Here is an 18929-nt window from a genome sequence, read left to right on the forward strand (position 1 = left end):
AAGAAGGTTTTCGCCTCCTTTTGTTGCATTTTATGACAAATGTGAATTTCTTTCCAGATTTTGCCGATTTGTTTCCAAATAGGAATCTGAGTAATGATAATCTTACTGTTTTAACTCTCTGTCAAAAAACGGAAAATGATATGAGTTCCTGGAGTGAAGATGCTGAAGTTGAGAGAGAAGAATTAGAAACTTTTGTATGTGCAATATGATTTCTAATTTTATTAATTTTAAATTTGATTTCTTCTGTGAACTACTTACTGCAATCAAAAATTTTCTTTCCTGAATTAATTTTTTCTCCTTTGACGTGCCAATTCAGAAATGTATGTACCAGCTGTTGCAAAAAAATATTTTATGTCTGAATGAGTTAAGTGTACATGCTTAGTTCATTTGATGCAACAGGTAAAAAGATAACTAGGCAGTAATTGCTAAGATAGATAACTAGGCAAGATGATTTAATAACAACTGCTAAAAATAATTAGGTGATTTGATAGGAAAGCAACTTCCATTATTTTGATGTCTACATTCTCTTTATTTGAACTCACTGAGAAATAGAACTCAGTCTGATACATTTTTTACCGGTTCTCTTTTAAATTAGGTAAATGATTTTAAGTTTATCTGTTTTTTATTCAGGCATAATAGAATTTAATTAGGTTTAAGTGACCCTGATCTGTTACTGATTTTAAATTGAAATGAGATGATAATGCTATTATACCATATTTTCCGGCATGTAAGTCGATATTTTAAGACAACAAAAAGTACTCAAGAGTCTAAATCAACTTATATGGCGGGTATAAATATGAATAATGATTTTTGTGTATAATTACTAAGGGGGTTATTAATTATATTTAATAGTGATTAAATACATGTGTCTACCATTCCAGATAAAGTATTAATTAAGTAAAAATATTTTTATTTATAAAAAGAAAAATATTAAATAAATTTTTATGGAGAGAAATAATGACCAGAAGCTTCATTTTTTTAATCCACTCTCAGCTTTTTGTCAATAATCATCTGCAGTATTAAAATAATTGAAAAATTTAATTTTTAAATTGAATTTACAGTAGTCTATTTTTTCTGCTTTCAGAGATTTAAAAACTGAGTCATCAATTCACAATAAGTAGAGAATATTCATTATGAACTGCTCATATCTAAAATTGGTAATTATTTAAATTAAATCTAGATGTTCACTTGTATGTCAAAAATGTAGTAGATTTATCTCAAAGGAGCAAATCTTCAAAATTTAGAACTGTTATCTGTCAGAAATTTCCAGAATGGGTAAAAAACTGGTAAAAAGAATTTTGAAAGAATTAGTTCTCAGATAGCTGCTTTCTGTAAATTTATTAGCAAGTTATTGGCTTGGACTTCATATTGGTAGAAATGATTGACTGCTTTAAGCATGGACTGTAATTAAGATTGATAAAGTTGTAGATTCTGTTAATAAAAAATGCTCGAATAATAGCTTAAATATTAAGTTTTTGGGCTTTTATGAAAAGATATCTATCAAATTCTCTCCAGAAATAAGAATTATAATTATTATTGAAAAATTCGAATTATTTATCCTTTAAGCAATCTAAAGGAGTAGAGTTTAGTAGAGCAATTCTAGAACTGATTTCTTAAAGCTAAATTGGTTTATTGATGTAACTGACTTTTCACTTTTTTGAAACCATAAACAGACATTTGGTCTTGGAATTATGAAATGTTCTTTAAATCAGTGGAAATTGTTTTACAGTTGAGACCAAGTGGCAGTTTGGTTTACTTTTTATATTAATATCCAGGAAAACTTTTGATTCATGATACTGTTAAAAATACTTCTTGAAGTCTTCCTGAATTCCTTACTAGGGACCTTTTAGACTCTAATATACTGTTAAAAATTTCTAAGAACTGAGCTCATATATTTGCAGATTATAACTACCATAAAGTTCAGTTTTGAAAAATGATTAGTGTGGTGGATATATTGTTTTATAAAACCTCCAAGTATTCCTTATCAGTGCTTTTTTTTTTAATAAAAAGTTATAAAGTCATTAGTAGACTGGCACCTTATGGATGGGTATCATTTATCTTAATCGTCATGTTGACAGAGAAAAATCATAAGGATTCATATTTTAAGACATTACAAGTCTTCCTGATCATAATTTTTTTTTTTTTTTGATTTTTCAATCATGATCAGTACATTTGCTGGACTATTTCAATACACATCAAGAAAGTTGAAGTGGTGTCTAGTGTCGGTGAATGACACTAAATTAAGAGTTTATGGCCATACCTTGAAAGCAAATTGTAAAAGGTTTAGGTACCAAAAATGAAATTTTAAGTGACTTCAAAAAGTGATTTAATGATGACTGTATCGTGAAAGGGTTAATATTCAAATACATTGAACTCATAGTCTGTTATGAGTAGGGGGAATATATGTAAAAAATAAAATATAAATTTACTTGACATATATTTTGTATAATGCCTTTTTAACAATATACATAAAATTTTGCCTATATGCCAGAATTTTATGTACATTTTTGCCAAAATTTTATTTAAATTGTTAAAAAGGTATTCTGCATATGATCATAAATTCTGATATTACTTTTAATATAGATGATATCATTTTCAGTTGTAAGTGCTATTTGATGAAAAGTATAAGGGAAATCTCAAAATTCTCATTCATTGGATAATTTTCCATAAGTTAAGCTATTAGAATTTCAGTTAGAATGTATATTCACTATCCTAAACCATATTTCTTCACAACATTATTAAGTAGATGAAAATTTCCTTTTCAGTTTGTGACTGCTGCTAATACTATTTGTGCACATTTAAAAAGATCTGGTTATTGGGCTGATTTTATACATCCTAATTCCGGGAAACCAGTAAGTATATATTTTTGCAAAATATAGTTTTTGCTTAAATGAAGTAATACTGAGGATGATGTTTACAGTTAATTCAAGGATAGTTAAAAAATTCATATCATAATTAACATTAAATTTTCAAATTAAAAAAATTCATATCATAATTAACAAATTCATATCATAATTCCACATCACCCAAAAATATTGTTAATTTTAGGTGACGTGAAAAGTTTCACAGTTTTTTTATCGTAAATATAATTGGAGCAGCACAAAAATGTAAAAAACTTTCTTTGAATCTCATAAACACCATTTTATTCTGTGACTTTTTACCATCTTCAGGCAGCTGAAAAATTCCTTTTTTAAAAACTCATTTGGTTTATTCATAAAGAAGTTATTGACATGTTGTATAATAGTCTCCAGAAAAAGGGAATTCCAGGCCATTCAAGGAATTTTGAAGTGTTCCAAAAAGATGAAAATCTTAATGGAAGAAGGTCTGGTGAATATGAGGGTGATACAAAACATTTCAGCAACATTTAATACATTTTTGTCAGACATTCATCAAAATGTGTGGCCAAGCATTGCCATGATGGAAGACAACACCTTGAAGATTGGTCTCTTCTGGGGCCTTTGCTTGAGTTTTCACTTTTAAAACTTCCATTTGGAAACATTATTTTCCCAAATTTATTGTCTGATTGGGTGGCAGCAATTCATAATATACAATTCTTCTGTATTTCGACGATGCACAAAGTATTAATGTTTCTGAATGTAGCTGACCTCTTGATGTTGCTAAAAGTTGTTCTTTTGGATTACCTCATTATCTTTTGGATTACCTCATTATAACATTACTGTATAATACCCATTTCTAATCCACTTTAATAACCCCCCTTTTTTTTAAAGAAAAGAGCTTTATTTTTTTTCCAGCAAAGACACGCACACACACAAGTGAGCACAAGTATGTATGTATAATTTGGACCAATGTTTCAGTATGTATGCAGAGCTTTCATGGAGAAAAATGATTTCATGAGCTTTGGTGGAGAAAAATGACTTCTCCAAAAACTATGCAATACTTTACAGTGTAATTAAAAGTTTTCCCCTGTGATTTCATTGTTGCTTAAGAATTAGGTTAACTCTTTGCCTACTAATTCAACTCTAATGGTATATGCCACTGTCAACAGTATGCCAGTCATGCATTAAGCTACTTAATAGTTTGGCTTAGCAACTGTAGTTGTTGTATGTCAGTATGTCTTAAAATATCTAAATATATGTGGTAAAATACCATTAGTTTAATTTTGTAGGATGTTTCAGAAATAATTGCAAATATTTATTTATCTGGATGTAAATTATGAATCAATAATATTTTACTTCATTTTCTGTAAAAATACTTATTTTAAAATTATTAACATTAAAAAAAATAATAACCTTCAACTATATGGTATCTTTCAAAGCATTACATAATGCAACTTGACATTTTGGTACTCTGAAATCATTTCACTAATCATATGTACAAGCTTTACAACCTCTTGATGACTTTCGCTTCATGTAAGTGGTATGATGTATGGAAAATGACCTGAATGTTGTACATATAGTCTTGATGGTATATCTCCATCCTATAACTGCTGTCATACTATATAGTCAACTACGGGGCATATTTTAATAATGGTTAATGTATTTCATTTCTATATTCGGTCCTTTTTTTCTTTTGTGGAGGGAACAAAAGGTATGAATTAACCCCTTAACTGCTGCGGGCGTATATATATGCCTTGCTTAGTCGATGCATTAACTGCCTCGGGCATATATATATGCTCTTCTGAAATACTATCATTTGCTTTGCGCTACCAGTAAAATTATTGGCAAAGCTTTGGAATGTAACATAATAATGACCTTGGCAGAGTATGCGAAGGAGGATACTATTTTAGGAAAGAGGGAGGGGGATGGAATAGGAGAGTGGAATGTTTCTGAAATAGTGAAAGTTATGACTGCGTGGTTGTTGCTCGTGTTCCTATTTGAGTAAAACATATTTTTTTAATTCTATGTCTTCTGTTTTTGTTTACTGTTTGTAGAAGGTGCCCCCCTTTTTTTTTTTATGAATATGTCTGATATTGGTGATTCTTCTTTGAATTATTTTTTGATAAACTGCTTGTGCTTCATATTGTTCCTGAAACTAACCATTTTACAGACCAGTATATGAACCAACATCCTGCAAAAAAAAGTCAAGAACAAAATTGTGGCATCCAACTATTTCAGAAGAAATATATGTTTTTCTAGGTATACTGATTTTACAAGGCATAACATTGAAACCTGATATTAATTACACTTTACTGGTATAAAAATAAATTGATCGAAAACTCCAATTTTTGTAATCATTTTTATTATACTTGCGTCTTTTTTATTACACTTTACTGTAAACATTAAATTTCGTATTTTCATTTTTTCTTTTTATGTTTGTGAAAGTAAACAGTCTTTAGACAGGAAAACTTGCACTTATTTCTCCCTAATATGTCACATAACTACGCACGTCTGTATAAAAAATTGGTGGCACTGGAGATTGAATCTTGTACGTTTTCCGTGGCAATTAAGGGGTTAAAAAGTGCCATAGCAAGTATGTATTAAAAAAAATATATATATATTTTCGGGATCCTTTCATTTATATTTTCAGGACAAGAAGGCTTGCTAACATTAGATCTTGGCAATTATTTCCAATCATTCTTTTGTTGTACTCAGGATTTGGAAGTAGGATTGAACTGATTTTTGCCATGATCACTCACTTCTTCAGCTTCATGCCTTTTAGAAAGACTATGAGTTTCTCAATTTTCTTGCCATTTCAGGGCTAATATAATGCTACAGCTTAGTATATATTCTTCCTTTTGAAATTTTGTTTGAATAAAAATCTGTTGTATTTTTTCTATTACATAGCTGCTAACTCTCCTAATTTTACTGTGATACTCGTCATTTTTCATCGTATCTCCCGGTCTCCCAGTAGATTGCCCAATCTCCAGTTTTTTTATTTTTAGCTTTTACTAAGGAAAATGTTGTCCAGCAGCAAATAAAATTTATTGAATGAATGAAACTTAAATTATGCAAATTCTGTTCCGTTATTTTCAGAAAAATTTTTCTTGTTTAAATTTTATTTCATTTGACTTGCATTGTTTTCCTTATTACATGTTATTGACCCTTTTCTTATTATATTTCATTTTATATGAGTTGTCTTAATGTAGTGTAGAATTTTATGTGAAGGTTCAACTGATGTTTTACTCATTTCATCTTTATATTTATTATATGGTACATTACTAACTGTATTTAGTTAAATATTATGTACATTAATTATTAGTTTTCATCATATTCAAAAGAACTTTGATCAATAAATGCTTTTCTTCCCTATTTGGGATTTTCTCAGAATAAAAGCGTAAGAAAATAACAAATAAAATTAGCCAAAAAGTATAAAGTTCAACATCAGAATTGTATTACAAATAGTTTAATAACTTGAACCATGCATTTTAAAGTGAATTTAAGTTGTTTGGGAGCTTTGAAGGGTCATTGCTACATCATATCATTGCTTCCCAGATTTCTTGTAAAGGTCTTTTTACATTTCAAAGTTTCGTAGCTATGCCATTAGAACCTACTGTCCCACCAGTATTAGTTTTATGATTAATTAAAATTATACAGTTTTGATGAAGAATATCAGCTATATAAGTGCAGAGTTGACAACTCTCCTGATTTTCGACCGCTCTCCCGCCAACCCGATTTACAATATATTTCTCCTGACTTTTTCTTATTCTTAATATTTCTCATGATTTTTATGGCACTTGGCTTCATGCTTCGTTATATGAACGGAAAAAAAAAAAAAAAAAAAAAAAAAGGATTTTGAACTGATTTGAAAGCAACTGAATTTTCTCTAGATTATATCTAAAATAAAACCTTGCGAATCAGATGAGAATTTCTGCTTTGTGAGTGACAGCATACGTATCCAGAAACGTCGTTCTCCAATGGGCGTCGAGCTCCACTGCGTGTCATCTGACATATATTAGCCAATGAGCACAAAGCAAGCTCAAGGCCGTTGGCCGTTATTTGGATGTTCTTTCGCTATTTCGTTCATCTTGTCCTGAGTTGTGTGAGTACACGTGCCTTTGGGAAATAGTTTTAGAAATTATTGTCTTTTGTTATGTCTGTGAGAAAGGTGAAATACTCGTGCACGTTTCAAAAATCGTACACAGTTGACTTTGTGTCCATTATTTCTTCAAGGAAATGTAATAAATTTGCGATGTGTACCATCTGTCGTCGCGATTTTTCGATTTCGCATGGTGGAAGGGCAGATGTTCTCAAACATGTGTGTACTTAAAAACACAAGGACAACATGAGTTGTTTTGAAAAAAACGAAAAATTAAAGTTTTCTTCGGAAACAAAAGACCAAAAAGTGATTAATGCAGAATTTCTGTTCTCTGCCTTTTTACTGAAGCACAACCTGCCACTGAATGCATCGGATCACGCTGCAGCTTTATTTAGAAAAATGTTTCCCGATAGTGAAATCGCTAAGAAATACTCAAGTGCAAGGACCAAAACAGGTGCAATTGTTAAAGAAATGGGTTTGAAAAATAAATCTTCAGTTATTGATTGCATTAAAACAGCTCCGTTCTGCCTCTCTACGGATGGAAGCAATAATACCAATTCATAACTGTATCCAATTGTTGTTTCTTTTTTTAATCCAGAGTCTTCAGAAATTGAGTGCAGTTTACTTTCTGTCCCCACTTTAGGACATTCAACAGGCTTTAATATAGCACAGCTAATTATTAAAATTTTAAAAGAAAATGCAGTCCCTCTGAATAATTGCTTAGCACTTGGTGCCGATAATGCACCAGTAATGGTAGGGTTGAAGACTGGTGTTGCAGGCATCTTAAGAAAGGTAAATTCAGATTTGCAGATTATGAGGTGCACCTGTCACCTCTTAAATTTAGCAGCTGAAAAAGGGGCAGCTTCTTTACCATTAAATGTGGATGAACACATTGTTGATATTTATTATTATCTTGAAAGGAGTTCTAAAAGAAAGGAAAAATTGAAACAGTTCCAACAGCTGCATAATACTGAAATAAGAACAATTTTGAAATGTGTGTATACGCTGGCTGTCTTTAAAGAAATGCTTATCTAGAATCCTTGATCAATGGAACCCACTTCTTGCATTTTTTAAAGAAGTAAATGCTTCAAGAGTTAAGATAAAAGGCTCTATTGAAAGTTATAAAGTACCTAAAGTAAATGGAGATGTAGTTACTACTTCTATTGTTAAAAATAGGTTTGAGAAAAATAAAGTAATTTCTGCATCATTCAGCAATTCAACTGGTAGTTCTCAAAATAATACTGCAAAATATAAGCGTAAAGCTGATACAAATTTCTCTCAAAATAAAAAAAATTGCTCAACACACGAAACATTTTCCGATTACTGTAAGTTTATCTTGTGAAGAACGAATATTTATGTTTTTTTCTTCGGACCTTAACAAAGCTTTTTGCTTTTTTTTTTACAATTCATTTTGCCATCATTCGATGTTCTTAACGCAGTTCTACAAAGCAGAATTCCATTAATTCATGTTTTGCAATCAATGATTTATGATCTGTTTAAAGACATTTTATCAAAGTTTGTAAAACCAGTCTGTGTTTTGTCTTGTAATTCTATATATGATGTGATTTATGGTGAAACAGAAAACCAGAAGAAAGATGAAGATTTGGTAATAGGAGCTGCAACTACAAAAGTAGTGGAAGAACTTTCAGAAGAAGACAAAAATAAGTTTTATCTTCATGTTAGAAGTTACTTCTGTCGAGTATGTGATTTACAATCTACATAAATTTCCAGTCAACAATGAAGCGATTATGCATGTTAAAGTTGTTGATGTTTCTGCTCTAGCAAATGCATCTTTTTCTGATATAAGGTACTTTTTGAACAGATTTCCTGTGTTACTTCGTTTAGTCATGAAAGATGATGATATTGATGTCGCTACTGATATACTGCAGTCACAATTTTGCAGTTTACAATTAGAAAACTTGGATGAAGTTATAAAATCAGCTGGCTTTGACACCCAGTGGAGTTTAATTGGAAAATTGAAAGGTGCTAATGGAATTTTAAAATATAGTGAACTCTCTAGAATTATGTTGGCCATCTTGACAGTTCCCCATAGTAATGCGGAGTGTGAGAGGATTTTCAGTGTTGTTGCGAAAACGAGGACTAAATTTAGATCTAATATTAGTGATGACACATTAGAAAAACTTTTATTAGTGATAGCAGGCCTACGTGGCAATTGCTATGAACAAAATTGTGAAGTTTCTTTCTTAACAAAAGCAAAATCTGCCACTGTCCATAGCATTTGTATAAAAACTGATTAAAGTGTTTTTTTTTTTTTTTTTTTTTTAAACGATGCAAGTAATAAAAATGTTTTTTTATGTCTAAGGTATTTTTGTTTTGCTTACATTTAAGACTTAGTAACTATTAAAAGTTAATTCATTATTAAAAACTATATTTTTATCATTTAAAAAGTATTTTTAACATTGTGAAAAATCTCCTGATTTTTGAGTGTCATAGGTTGGCAAGTATGTAAGTGCAGTACAAAATTCAAAGCTCTGGACTCGTCGGGACTTTGGTGGTTCCGCATGTGGGATTTTTCCATATATTAAGACATCAGTTTAAATCTAGTAATATAGCATGCAGAAAATGTAAAATTAAAAATATGAAATCGTGTCTTATGACATAATGAAGCATTAATGATCTAAAGCAGCGGACATCAACCCTTAGAACTTCACGGACCACCACATATATAATTTTATATATTTGGCGAACCACTAATATGAATTTAAAAAAAGGTAAATACATTTATACAATAATAATCAGCAAACTATACATATTTCATTCACAATTGAAAAATTACATGAAAAGTAAAAAAATCTTACCTTCTTGTACAGAAAGCTTCACATTTCTATATCACTGAAAAGGAACTTCACGCAAAGCAAGAACAAATCCTGTTATGCCGCCAATTTTTAATTATTGTAAACATAATAATTATTGCTTACTCAGCAAAGGTGCCATGGATCAACAGTTAGACAAAACAAAAACAGAAACTTCCAGTGATGCAATAATAAACAAGAATGCAGATGGTTTTCATAAAAATCTGTCAAGTTGCCTATTGAAATGGAGAAAAACTGTGTTATTAACAACTACAATAGCATATGTTTGTAATTCAAAAGGAAAGAGAATTCCAGTTCCTTCTAACATTGATAACAGCAGCATATCCATGGATGCCAACTTGCACTTTAAAATGCCTCTAGATACACCTGCAAAAATCGATAAATTTGGATCGAATTTTGCTAAAAGTTGTAAAAAAAAAAAAAAAAAATTCCATATTCTATAATAGGTTTTGTTACTCGTCATTTTCTAAACTGAATCCCGGTTGGCGACTGCTGACTTAAAGGGTATCAAAATTTAAGAAAAAAAAAAGCTTAATATTTGTTTAGTGTATTAAACACTTCTTTCATTGTAAATTAAGTTGCTTCATATTTTGTGCTAATACTTTTTCATCAGTTCTGTAGACAGATATAATTTCTTATTCAGTTAAGAAGTTTCACTGTTCAAGTCCTGTAGTTGCCGAGTTAAGAATTCTGACTAACTTGTCAAAATATTTTCATTTTCAATAAACTCTCTGTCACTTTCTTCACTATTGGTAGCGGTATTTTCTGAATCTAGAACTGTACTACAGATCTCGCCGTCCATGAATTGATTCATGATTGGAGCATTGTCATCACAATGAAAAACTTCTGTTTTATCATCTTCATTTATTACTGCTTCTCCATATTTCTTTACAAAATCCATTAATTGGAAAATTTCACCTGTGGTCTGTGATATCAGAAAGCCTTCCAATTCATGGCTATCATTTTCATCATCTGCAAACGGGCTGGTTGCATGGGTGTTTTCGTGGTTTTCCCCCATGTGTAACGTGTATACGAGACAGTTTCCCTTAGAAAGTCCTCCACGAAGACATCTCTCCTCTTAGGCAGATAGGCCTAGTGTGCTTTGCCATAATAAAATACACCACACACCACACCACACCACACCACACCACCACCATTTTCATCATCCTCATCATGAAATATGGAGCTGGCCATAAATTACGCCAAGCATTTTTTAAAGTGTATGTAGGCACATCCTCCCATGATCTTGCAGTGATTCACACAGCAGGTTTTATGCTAAAATATTTTTTAAATTCTTGAATAGTTTGACATTATTCAAGAAATTTAACAAGGATTTTAAAATGCTACTTCCTATTTGGATTTCAGTGCATGCACTATTCTGATACACATAGGATGAATGATAGATGTATGGTTTGGAGGAAAGAATAACACATATACAGTGGTGCCTCACACAACGAACTTAATTCGTTCCAGGAGCAAGTTTGTTATGCGAAAAGTTCGTTATGTGAAACGCGTTTTCCCATAACAATACATGTTAAAAAAAATAATTCGTTCTGTAGCATAAAATATGCTAAGATGACATAAAAAAAGATAAATTTTTTGTTATTATTTTTATTTAGATACATCTAAAAACATATTTAAAAAAAAAAAAAAAAAAAAAAAAAAAAAAAAACATTTTTTTAATTTGAAGACAGACTAAGTGGAGTCTACCGAATCTTGCACATCTTCATCCATTTTCTGCTTTTTGGCCGATGGTTTCATGAAAAACCTGTCCAAAATCGTTTGTTTTTCTCTTTTCTCCAACATCTGCCGGAAATAACGGACAAGAGTATCGGAGTAAAGATCGTTGATCTTGTTTCCTTCAGCTGAATCCGGATAGTGGGCATTGATAAACTCCTGAACTGCTTTCCATTTGACCAGGATGTTCTTGATGTCAGCAGTTGGGATTGGTTGATTGTTTGATTGTTGCTCCTCGTTATCAGATGACGCTTCCCTTTGAGCATTGTCCTGTTGCTGGACCAGAAGTGCTTGGAGCTCGTCAGTTGTCAGCTCTTCTTCGTGTTCCTCAATAAGCTCCTCTACATCCTCTTCCTCTACCTCTAATTCCAACCTTTGGGCCACTGTTATGATGTCCTTCACTACTTCTGTGTCATCAACTGCTGCTGGGTCCTGGGTCCACGAACTTCAACTGCTTCCTGGGTCCACGAAGGCACAAGCAGAAATGAGGGTCCTTTGTGACACTTCTTCCCAGGCCTTCTGTATAAGTTGTATTGCCATAAGGACATCAAATTTCTCCTTCCAAAACTTTCGGACAGTCATATTGTCTCTACCAAACTCGCATTCTTCAAACACCTTATTAAAGAGGGCTCTAGTGTAGAGTTTTTTAAAGTTCGCAATAACTTGTTGATCCATTGGCTGAAGAATGGATGTGATGTTTGGTGGCAAATACTGCACCTTGATAAAAGGATAATTTTCCTGCAATATTTCCTCTAGGTCTTTTGAGTGAGAAGGGGGCATTGTCAAGTATCAGAAGGGCTTTGAGCGGCAGTTCTTTTTCCAGCAAGAATTTCTTCACGGCAGGAGCAAAGGTTTCCAGAATCCATTCGTTGAATATAACTTGGGTCACCCAGGCTTTTTGATTGGACTTCCAATGGACGGGCAGTTTGGACTTAATAACGTTATTTTTCTTGAAAATTCTTGGATTTTCAGAGTGATAAACCAATAGACGTTTTATCTTGAGGTCTCCGCTGGCATTAGACGAAAACATAAGGGTAAGTCTGTCCTTCATGGCTTTGTGTCCTGGCAATTTCTTAATGAAGGTTCTGCTCGGCATTCTTTTCCAGAAAAGACCCGTTTCATCGGCATTGAACACTTGTTGTGGGCAGTATCCTTCATCATTAATACATTTTTGAAAGTTAATAGAGAACTTTTCTGCTTCTTTCTTGTCAGCACTGCCAGCCTCACCATGCATAGTAATGCTGTGGATTCCACACCTTTTCTTAAATCTAAAAAACCACCACCTGCTGGCTTTGAATTCTTCTTCATTATCTTGATTGTTGCTACTTCCAGGGACGTTTTTCTTTAGATCGTCATAAATTCTCTTGGCTCTGTGACAGATAATATCTTGGGTTGTTACGTCACCTTTCACCTGCCTGTCCTTAATCCAAATCGCTAATAGCCTCTCCATTTCCTCGTGGATTGAAGACCTATGTTTTTTGTCAAATAGTTTTGATACTCCTTTGGCTGATTTGATTGCATCCTTATTTGTCAAAATGGTGGTCTTGCTGAGGCCAAACTCTTTGACGAGGTCACACTGTTTTACCCCACATTCACTCCTTCTAATTATTTCCTGTTTCATTTCAACAGAAATCACCTTCCTGCTTTTTTTAGAAGCCATGATATAAAAAAAAATATTGATTTTAACTTAAAAGGACGATATTGAGTTTAACTTAAAAGGAGGTATTGCCGCGATACGTGCTTAAGTTAAGCGCAGTGACTAACGACTGCCTGCAGTGCCTGCGCGGAAGGATGCAATACATCGGCAGCGATCGTGGAAGCTCGGGCGACTTCGTTGTGTGAAACGAAGTTCATTGTATGAATCATGAAATGAAGTTCGTTGTGTGCAGCGTTCGCTGTGCAAGGCATTCTTTATGCGAGGCACCACTGTACATATCTTTCATTAAAACTTTAAGTGAAATATGAGCTGAACTGTTATCTACAATCAGGACAATTTTTGTGTCATCAGGCAAACCAACCAAATTCAAATTTTGCCGAGCCATGGGTGTGAAATGACTTTCAGACCAATCATTTATTAATGCATGTGTCATCCATGTTCTTTTCTTTGCATGATATATAATGGGGAAAATCTTTACTCCTTTAAATCCTCATGGTATTGTATTTTTCCTGATTACAAAAAGTTTACACTTGTGTGTTCCACAGTTTGGAGGAAAGAATAACACAGATACATATCTTTCATTAAAACTTTAAGTGAAATATGAGCTGAACTGTTATCCACAATCAAAACAGTTTTTGCGTCATCAGGCAAACCAACCAAATTCAAATTTTGCCGAGCGATGGGTGTGAAATGACTTTCAGACCAATCATGTATTAATGCATGTGTCATCCATGCTCTTTTCTTTGCATGATATATAATGGGGAAAATCTTTACTCCTTTAAATCCTCGTGGTCTTGTATTTTTCCTGATTACAAAAAGTTTACACTTGTGTGTTCCTGCAGCATTTGTGCATGCTAAAATTGCTAGTCTAGCTTTGGAATCTTTGATAACAGTTGGAGCCTGCAGAAAATAATAAGCTTGATCTACAGAAAAGTAGAGGTTGCCAAGATATTTCGTGGTACATTTTGTCAAAAAAGGCTAGTTTTATCAGTGATGTAAATTTGCCCTGGAGATAATGTTTCACTATTAATGAGTTAAATGAATTCATCTGCAAATAGTTCAGAAGCTTCAGTATCAGCTGAAGCTTTTTCAGTTGAAATTTTTATCTGCATTATACCACGGCAATTTAAAAATTTAGTTAACCAGTCTATTGAATATGTGCACTCAGTTTTTAAGTTGAATGACAGTTTAAGTTTTAAGTTCAATGACACACCTTCACTGTGTCTCTGTCTGACCATTTAATCATCACTTTTAGCATAACAAATATTTTTCTGTTATTCATTGTGAGTGAGGTGTCAGAATTCACAAGAAATTCATAAAGTTCCTTTGTCTGTTATGCCATATACAGTTGACTTTCTAATGCCACACTTCTCACATAATTTTGAGACGGATATACCTGTATCCATTTTTTTGCTGCAATTCCACTTTTTGTTTGATGGACATCGAAGCATGCTTTTGGTTTGTAGGTTACATTGCAGCTCCAGAATCAAACTCTGTTCGACATAATCAAAAGTTTGAACATTAAACCCTAGCTTAACAGCATACACTATATATTATTGGCTATATAGCATGAGATTGGCACTGAAAGACTAAGTTGTTCCATTAAATTTTGTCTTGCTTCTGTTGTGCACTGAGACAATTAAGTCTGAATTTTATTCATTTAGTTACTTATTATACTTACATCTATTTCTATGCACATGTTTTATCGGAGTCCTGAATAAATAAATTCCCACATATACTTAAGCTTACTGAGGGCTGGCATTAGATATTGTTGCGTGCGTACGGGTTCGTTATGAAATGAATGCACAAGTCCGATGAAAAAAAATGAACAAAAAATTTATTATTATCACAACAAAAATGCTTAAATTTTCTCAAATTATCATGCAGTATTACAATATCTCACAGTAGTTTTCTTTTAACTACTCAAATGTCCAATAGAACGTAATTCAAAACAGCTAAAGAACGCTAATCCGCGAATTCGCTACAATCAACAACAGTAGTTTTCTAAACAACAACAAACTAAGCAACTACTACAAACTGAGATGTTTTCCTCCTTTTATAAGATTTTAAAATCACGCGCTAGAATTTTCCAGTACTTTCTCGAAATCAAAAAGAGATATTTATTTATTTAATGCACACGCTCTTGTATTTTCAATTTTCCGGCTTAGCTTTCTTTTAATATTCGTCACGCGCTGCACTGCGCGAGGAATAAAACCATTTAATTTATAATTGAAGTAACATTAGGTTTTTAAATACCAAATTCGTAACACTGCCCCCTTCCCAAGGACTGCACGTCCCGGGCAGTACAATCCCTGGACAGGAGCTAAATTTACAACTGTGGCATAAATGCAACTGAGGCATAAATATTACATTACAATATCAAACAATATAAACAATAAATGCAATAACTAACTTGAACAAATCAAATGCTATCAAATACTAAATACAAATCAAATACTAAATACAAATCAAATACTAAATACAAATCAAATACTAAATGCAAATCAAATACTAAATGCAAATCAAATCAAATACACATTTATAAACAAAAAGGACCATGGTCTTATACTATTTACAAATATTTACATTATGTACTATGGCCATAGTAATGTGCTAACCTGTCGTAATGAACGACTTTAGGTTTAGAGTTCGAAGACTTACGAATCCGAACCACGACGTCATTCAGCCTGTTTAGGACTGTGTACGGGCAATCCCAAGGTGACTGTAATTTCGGACAAAGTCCTTTCCGTCGAGTCGGATTCCACAGCCACACCTTGTCTCCTTCGTGGAATTGATGTTCAGTAGCTCTTGTGTCGTATCGGGTCTTCATCTTCTCCGTCGCCAAGTTGACTCGCTCTCGTGCAAAGTTGTGCATCACTTCAAACCGGGCCTGGAGATCTTGAATATATTCCTCAGACGATGAAGGAGCATCCGGAGGGCGGCCAAACAATAGATCACAAGGCAGACGAAGATCACGACCGAAGAGCATTTGTGATGGAGAATAGCCGGTAGTGTCGTGGACAGCACTGCGGTAAGCCAGTAAAAAGAGTGGTAATTTCTTGCCCAGTCCTGTTGGTTTCTGGAAACCACTAATGAGAGGTTATTAAGGATGGTTCGATTGAACCTCTCTGCCATGCCGTCCGACTGGGGATGCAATGGCGTCGTTTGAGTTTTGTCAATGCCGAGTAGTTTGCATAGTTCTTTGATTACTGCCGAGGTAAAATTCCTTCCCTGATCGGAATGTAACTGAAGAGGCACTCCGAACCTGGAAATCCAGTGCTGTATCATTACCTCAGCTACTGTGACAGCCTCTTGATCAGGAACAGGGTACGCTTCAGGCCACTTGGTGAAGTAATCAATGACAACGAGTATGTATTTGTTGCCATCAGCAGTTCGTGGCAGAAGTCCTAAGATGTCAAAGGCGATACGTTCAAAAGGCGCCCCTACGTTGTAACGTTGCAGCTTGCCTCGGCTGCGTCTCTTCGGTCCTTTCCGACCTGCACAGGCATCGCAGGATCGGCACCACTTTTGCACGTCATCCTTTGCATTATTCCAGTAAAAGCGCTCACGAACTCTCTGTAAGGTCTTCATTATTCCAAAGTGACCTCCCGTAGGGCTGTTATGTAGTTCTTTAAGGACATCAGGAATGCGGGATCTTGGAAGTATCAGCTGCCATCGGAACGTCTTCCCATCATCCGATTCAAATTTCGGGTATAAGACGCTGTTTCGAATGTGAAGTGAATCCCAGAGTGCCCAATACTGTTTGGTTGTAGGACTACAGATAGAAATGTCCTGCCAGGTAGGTTTTCTGGTTGATGACTCCATTAAATCAATTATCGGTTTAATGTCGCGGTCTTCCAGCTGGTCTTTCCTGACTTCATCATCACTCCACGGTTCTCGATCAGCCGATGTTGATGTTGTAATTTGTCTTGCGACTGGAGTCAGCAGCTCGTATTTCGCTTCCACCCTGGAACAATATCGGCAGCTTTCTTGGCAAGATCTTCTAGACAGGGTGTCGGCGTTTCCGTGTGATGATCCCTTACGATGACGGATAGTGATGTCATATTCTTGGAGTCTCTGTATCCACCTGGCTATTTGACCCTCAGGATTCTTGAAATTTAAAAGCCAGGTCAATGATGCATGATCGGTGCGGAGCAGGAATTTTCTGCCATATAGATAGTGATGGAACTGTTCTACGGCTTTGACTATGGCGAGCAACTCTTTCCTGGTGACATAATAATTCCTCTCCGGTTTAGACAGGCACTTGCTCCAGTAGGCCACTACACGTTCTTGGCCGTCTATTTCTTGGGACAAAACAGCACCGACACTTTCATTGCTCACGTCGGTGTCAAGAATAAATGGTCGGTCGAGCTGAGGATACGTCAGGATTGGAGCAGATGTTAAAGCCTCCTTTAAGTTGTTAAATGCATCCTCGCATTCTTTTGTCCACAAGAATCTTTGCTTGCTCTCTGTCAGCTTGTGAAAGGGGTCTTGCGATGGAAGAAAAGTCCTTCACGAATCTCCTATAGTAGGTGCAAAGCCCTAGGAAGCTTCTCAGCTGATGGACATTTTCAGGACGTTTCCAGGATTTAACCGCTGATACCTTTTCAGGATCCGTGCGCACACCTTCTGCAGAGATGACATGTCCCAGGTAAGTCACTTCCTTTCGGAACAATTTGCATTTAGCGGGACTCAGCTTCAGATTGGCTTCTTTCAGTTTCTGAAGCACCTTTCTAAGATTTTCTAGATGCTCTTCAAAACTCTTTCCGACGATGATGATATCGTCCAGGTATATCAGACAGGCTTCATAGGAAAGTCCTTTCAAAACAGTCTCCATGAGGCGTTCGAATGTTGCCGGCGCATTACACAGTCCAAACGGCATCACCTTGAATTGCCAAAGCCCTTGTCCCGAAGTAAATGCCGTCTTTTCTCGGTCTTCAGGCTGTATTTCTACCTGCCAATACCCACTCTTTAAATCAAGTGTTGAGAACCACTTGCTTCCAGAAAGAGTGTCTAGAATGTCGTCAATTCTAGGAAGAGGGTAACTGTCTTTCTTCGTAACCTCATCAACCGGCGATAGTCAACGCAAAATCTTGTTGAGCCGTCTTTCTTTCTGACGAGAACGATGGGAGATGCCCATGGACTCGCTGAAGGCTCGATGACATCGCCTTCTTCCATATCTTTTAACAGTGTTCGCACCTCTTCCTGTTTAGCAAACGGTAGACGTCTTGGATGTTGCTTGATCGGGGGATGATCGCCGGTATCTATTCTATGTTGTGTCAAACTAGTTCGACCCACGTCAGAAGACGAGCAGGAGAAAACAACTTGAAGATCTTTGATGACGCGATCGGCAGCATTCTTCTCTTCATCGTTCAATTGCGCATTCTGCAATAACTCCGATGTGATGCTCTCTGATGAGGACACGGATTCTTGGATATTGCTCTTTCTTTCAACGCTGGTTACTGGAGTACATGCTGCAACCACGTCGCCTTTCTTAATAACTCTCGCCTTCTCAGTTACATTGGCAACTCTCACCGGGATAACCATTCTCGATAGGTCGACGAGTGTTGAGGCTACTAGTACTCCTTTCGGGCTATTACAGTTATTGGGATATTCTATGATGCCGTAGCGGAAATCTCTGTTTTCGGCTATAGATCCAGGGAGTAAAATTTCTGTTCTTGCCGGTATTGTGAATATTGTCTTGTGCTATGATTCTGTGGACAGATTTAACTTCTTCATTATTAATTCCAAATAACGTTATGTCC

At 34.7% G+C, this 18929-nt stretch overlaps 1 protein-coding gene across 1 annotated transcript in view; it reads left to right on the plus strand.

Moving 5' to 3' along the window:
- Positions 1-18929, plus strand: part of LOC118185917 (cobalamin trafficking protein CblD) — a 59546-nt gene that overhangs the window by 35608 nt on the left and 5009 nt on the right. Inside the window, exons 6-7 of the mRNA XM_085810770.1 lie at positions 58-194; positions 2766-2852. Coding sequence (XP_085666896.1) covers positions 58-194; positions 2766-2852 — 224 coding nt within the window. The remainder of the gene's footprint in view (positions 1-57; positions 195-2765; positions 2853-18929) is intronic.

This window comes from Stegodyphus dumicola, chromosome 2 (genome assembly GCF_044657685.1).
Source record: "Stegodyphus dumicola isolate Sdum_Otavi_A_Nest chromosome 2, ASM4465768v1".
Classification (NCBI taxonomy): Eukaryota; Metazoa; Arthropoda; class Arachnida; order Araneae; family Eresidae; genus Stegodyphus; species Stegodyphus dumicola.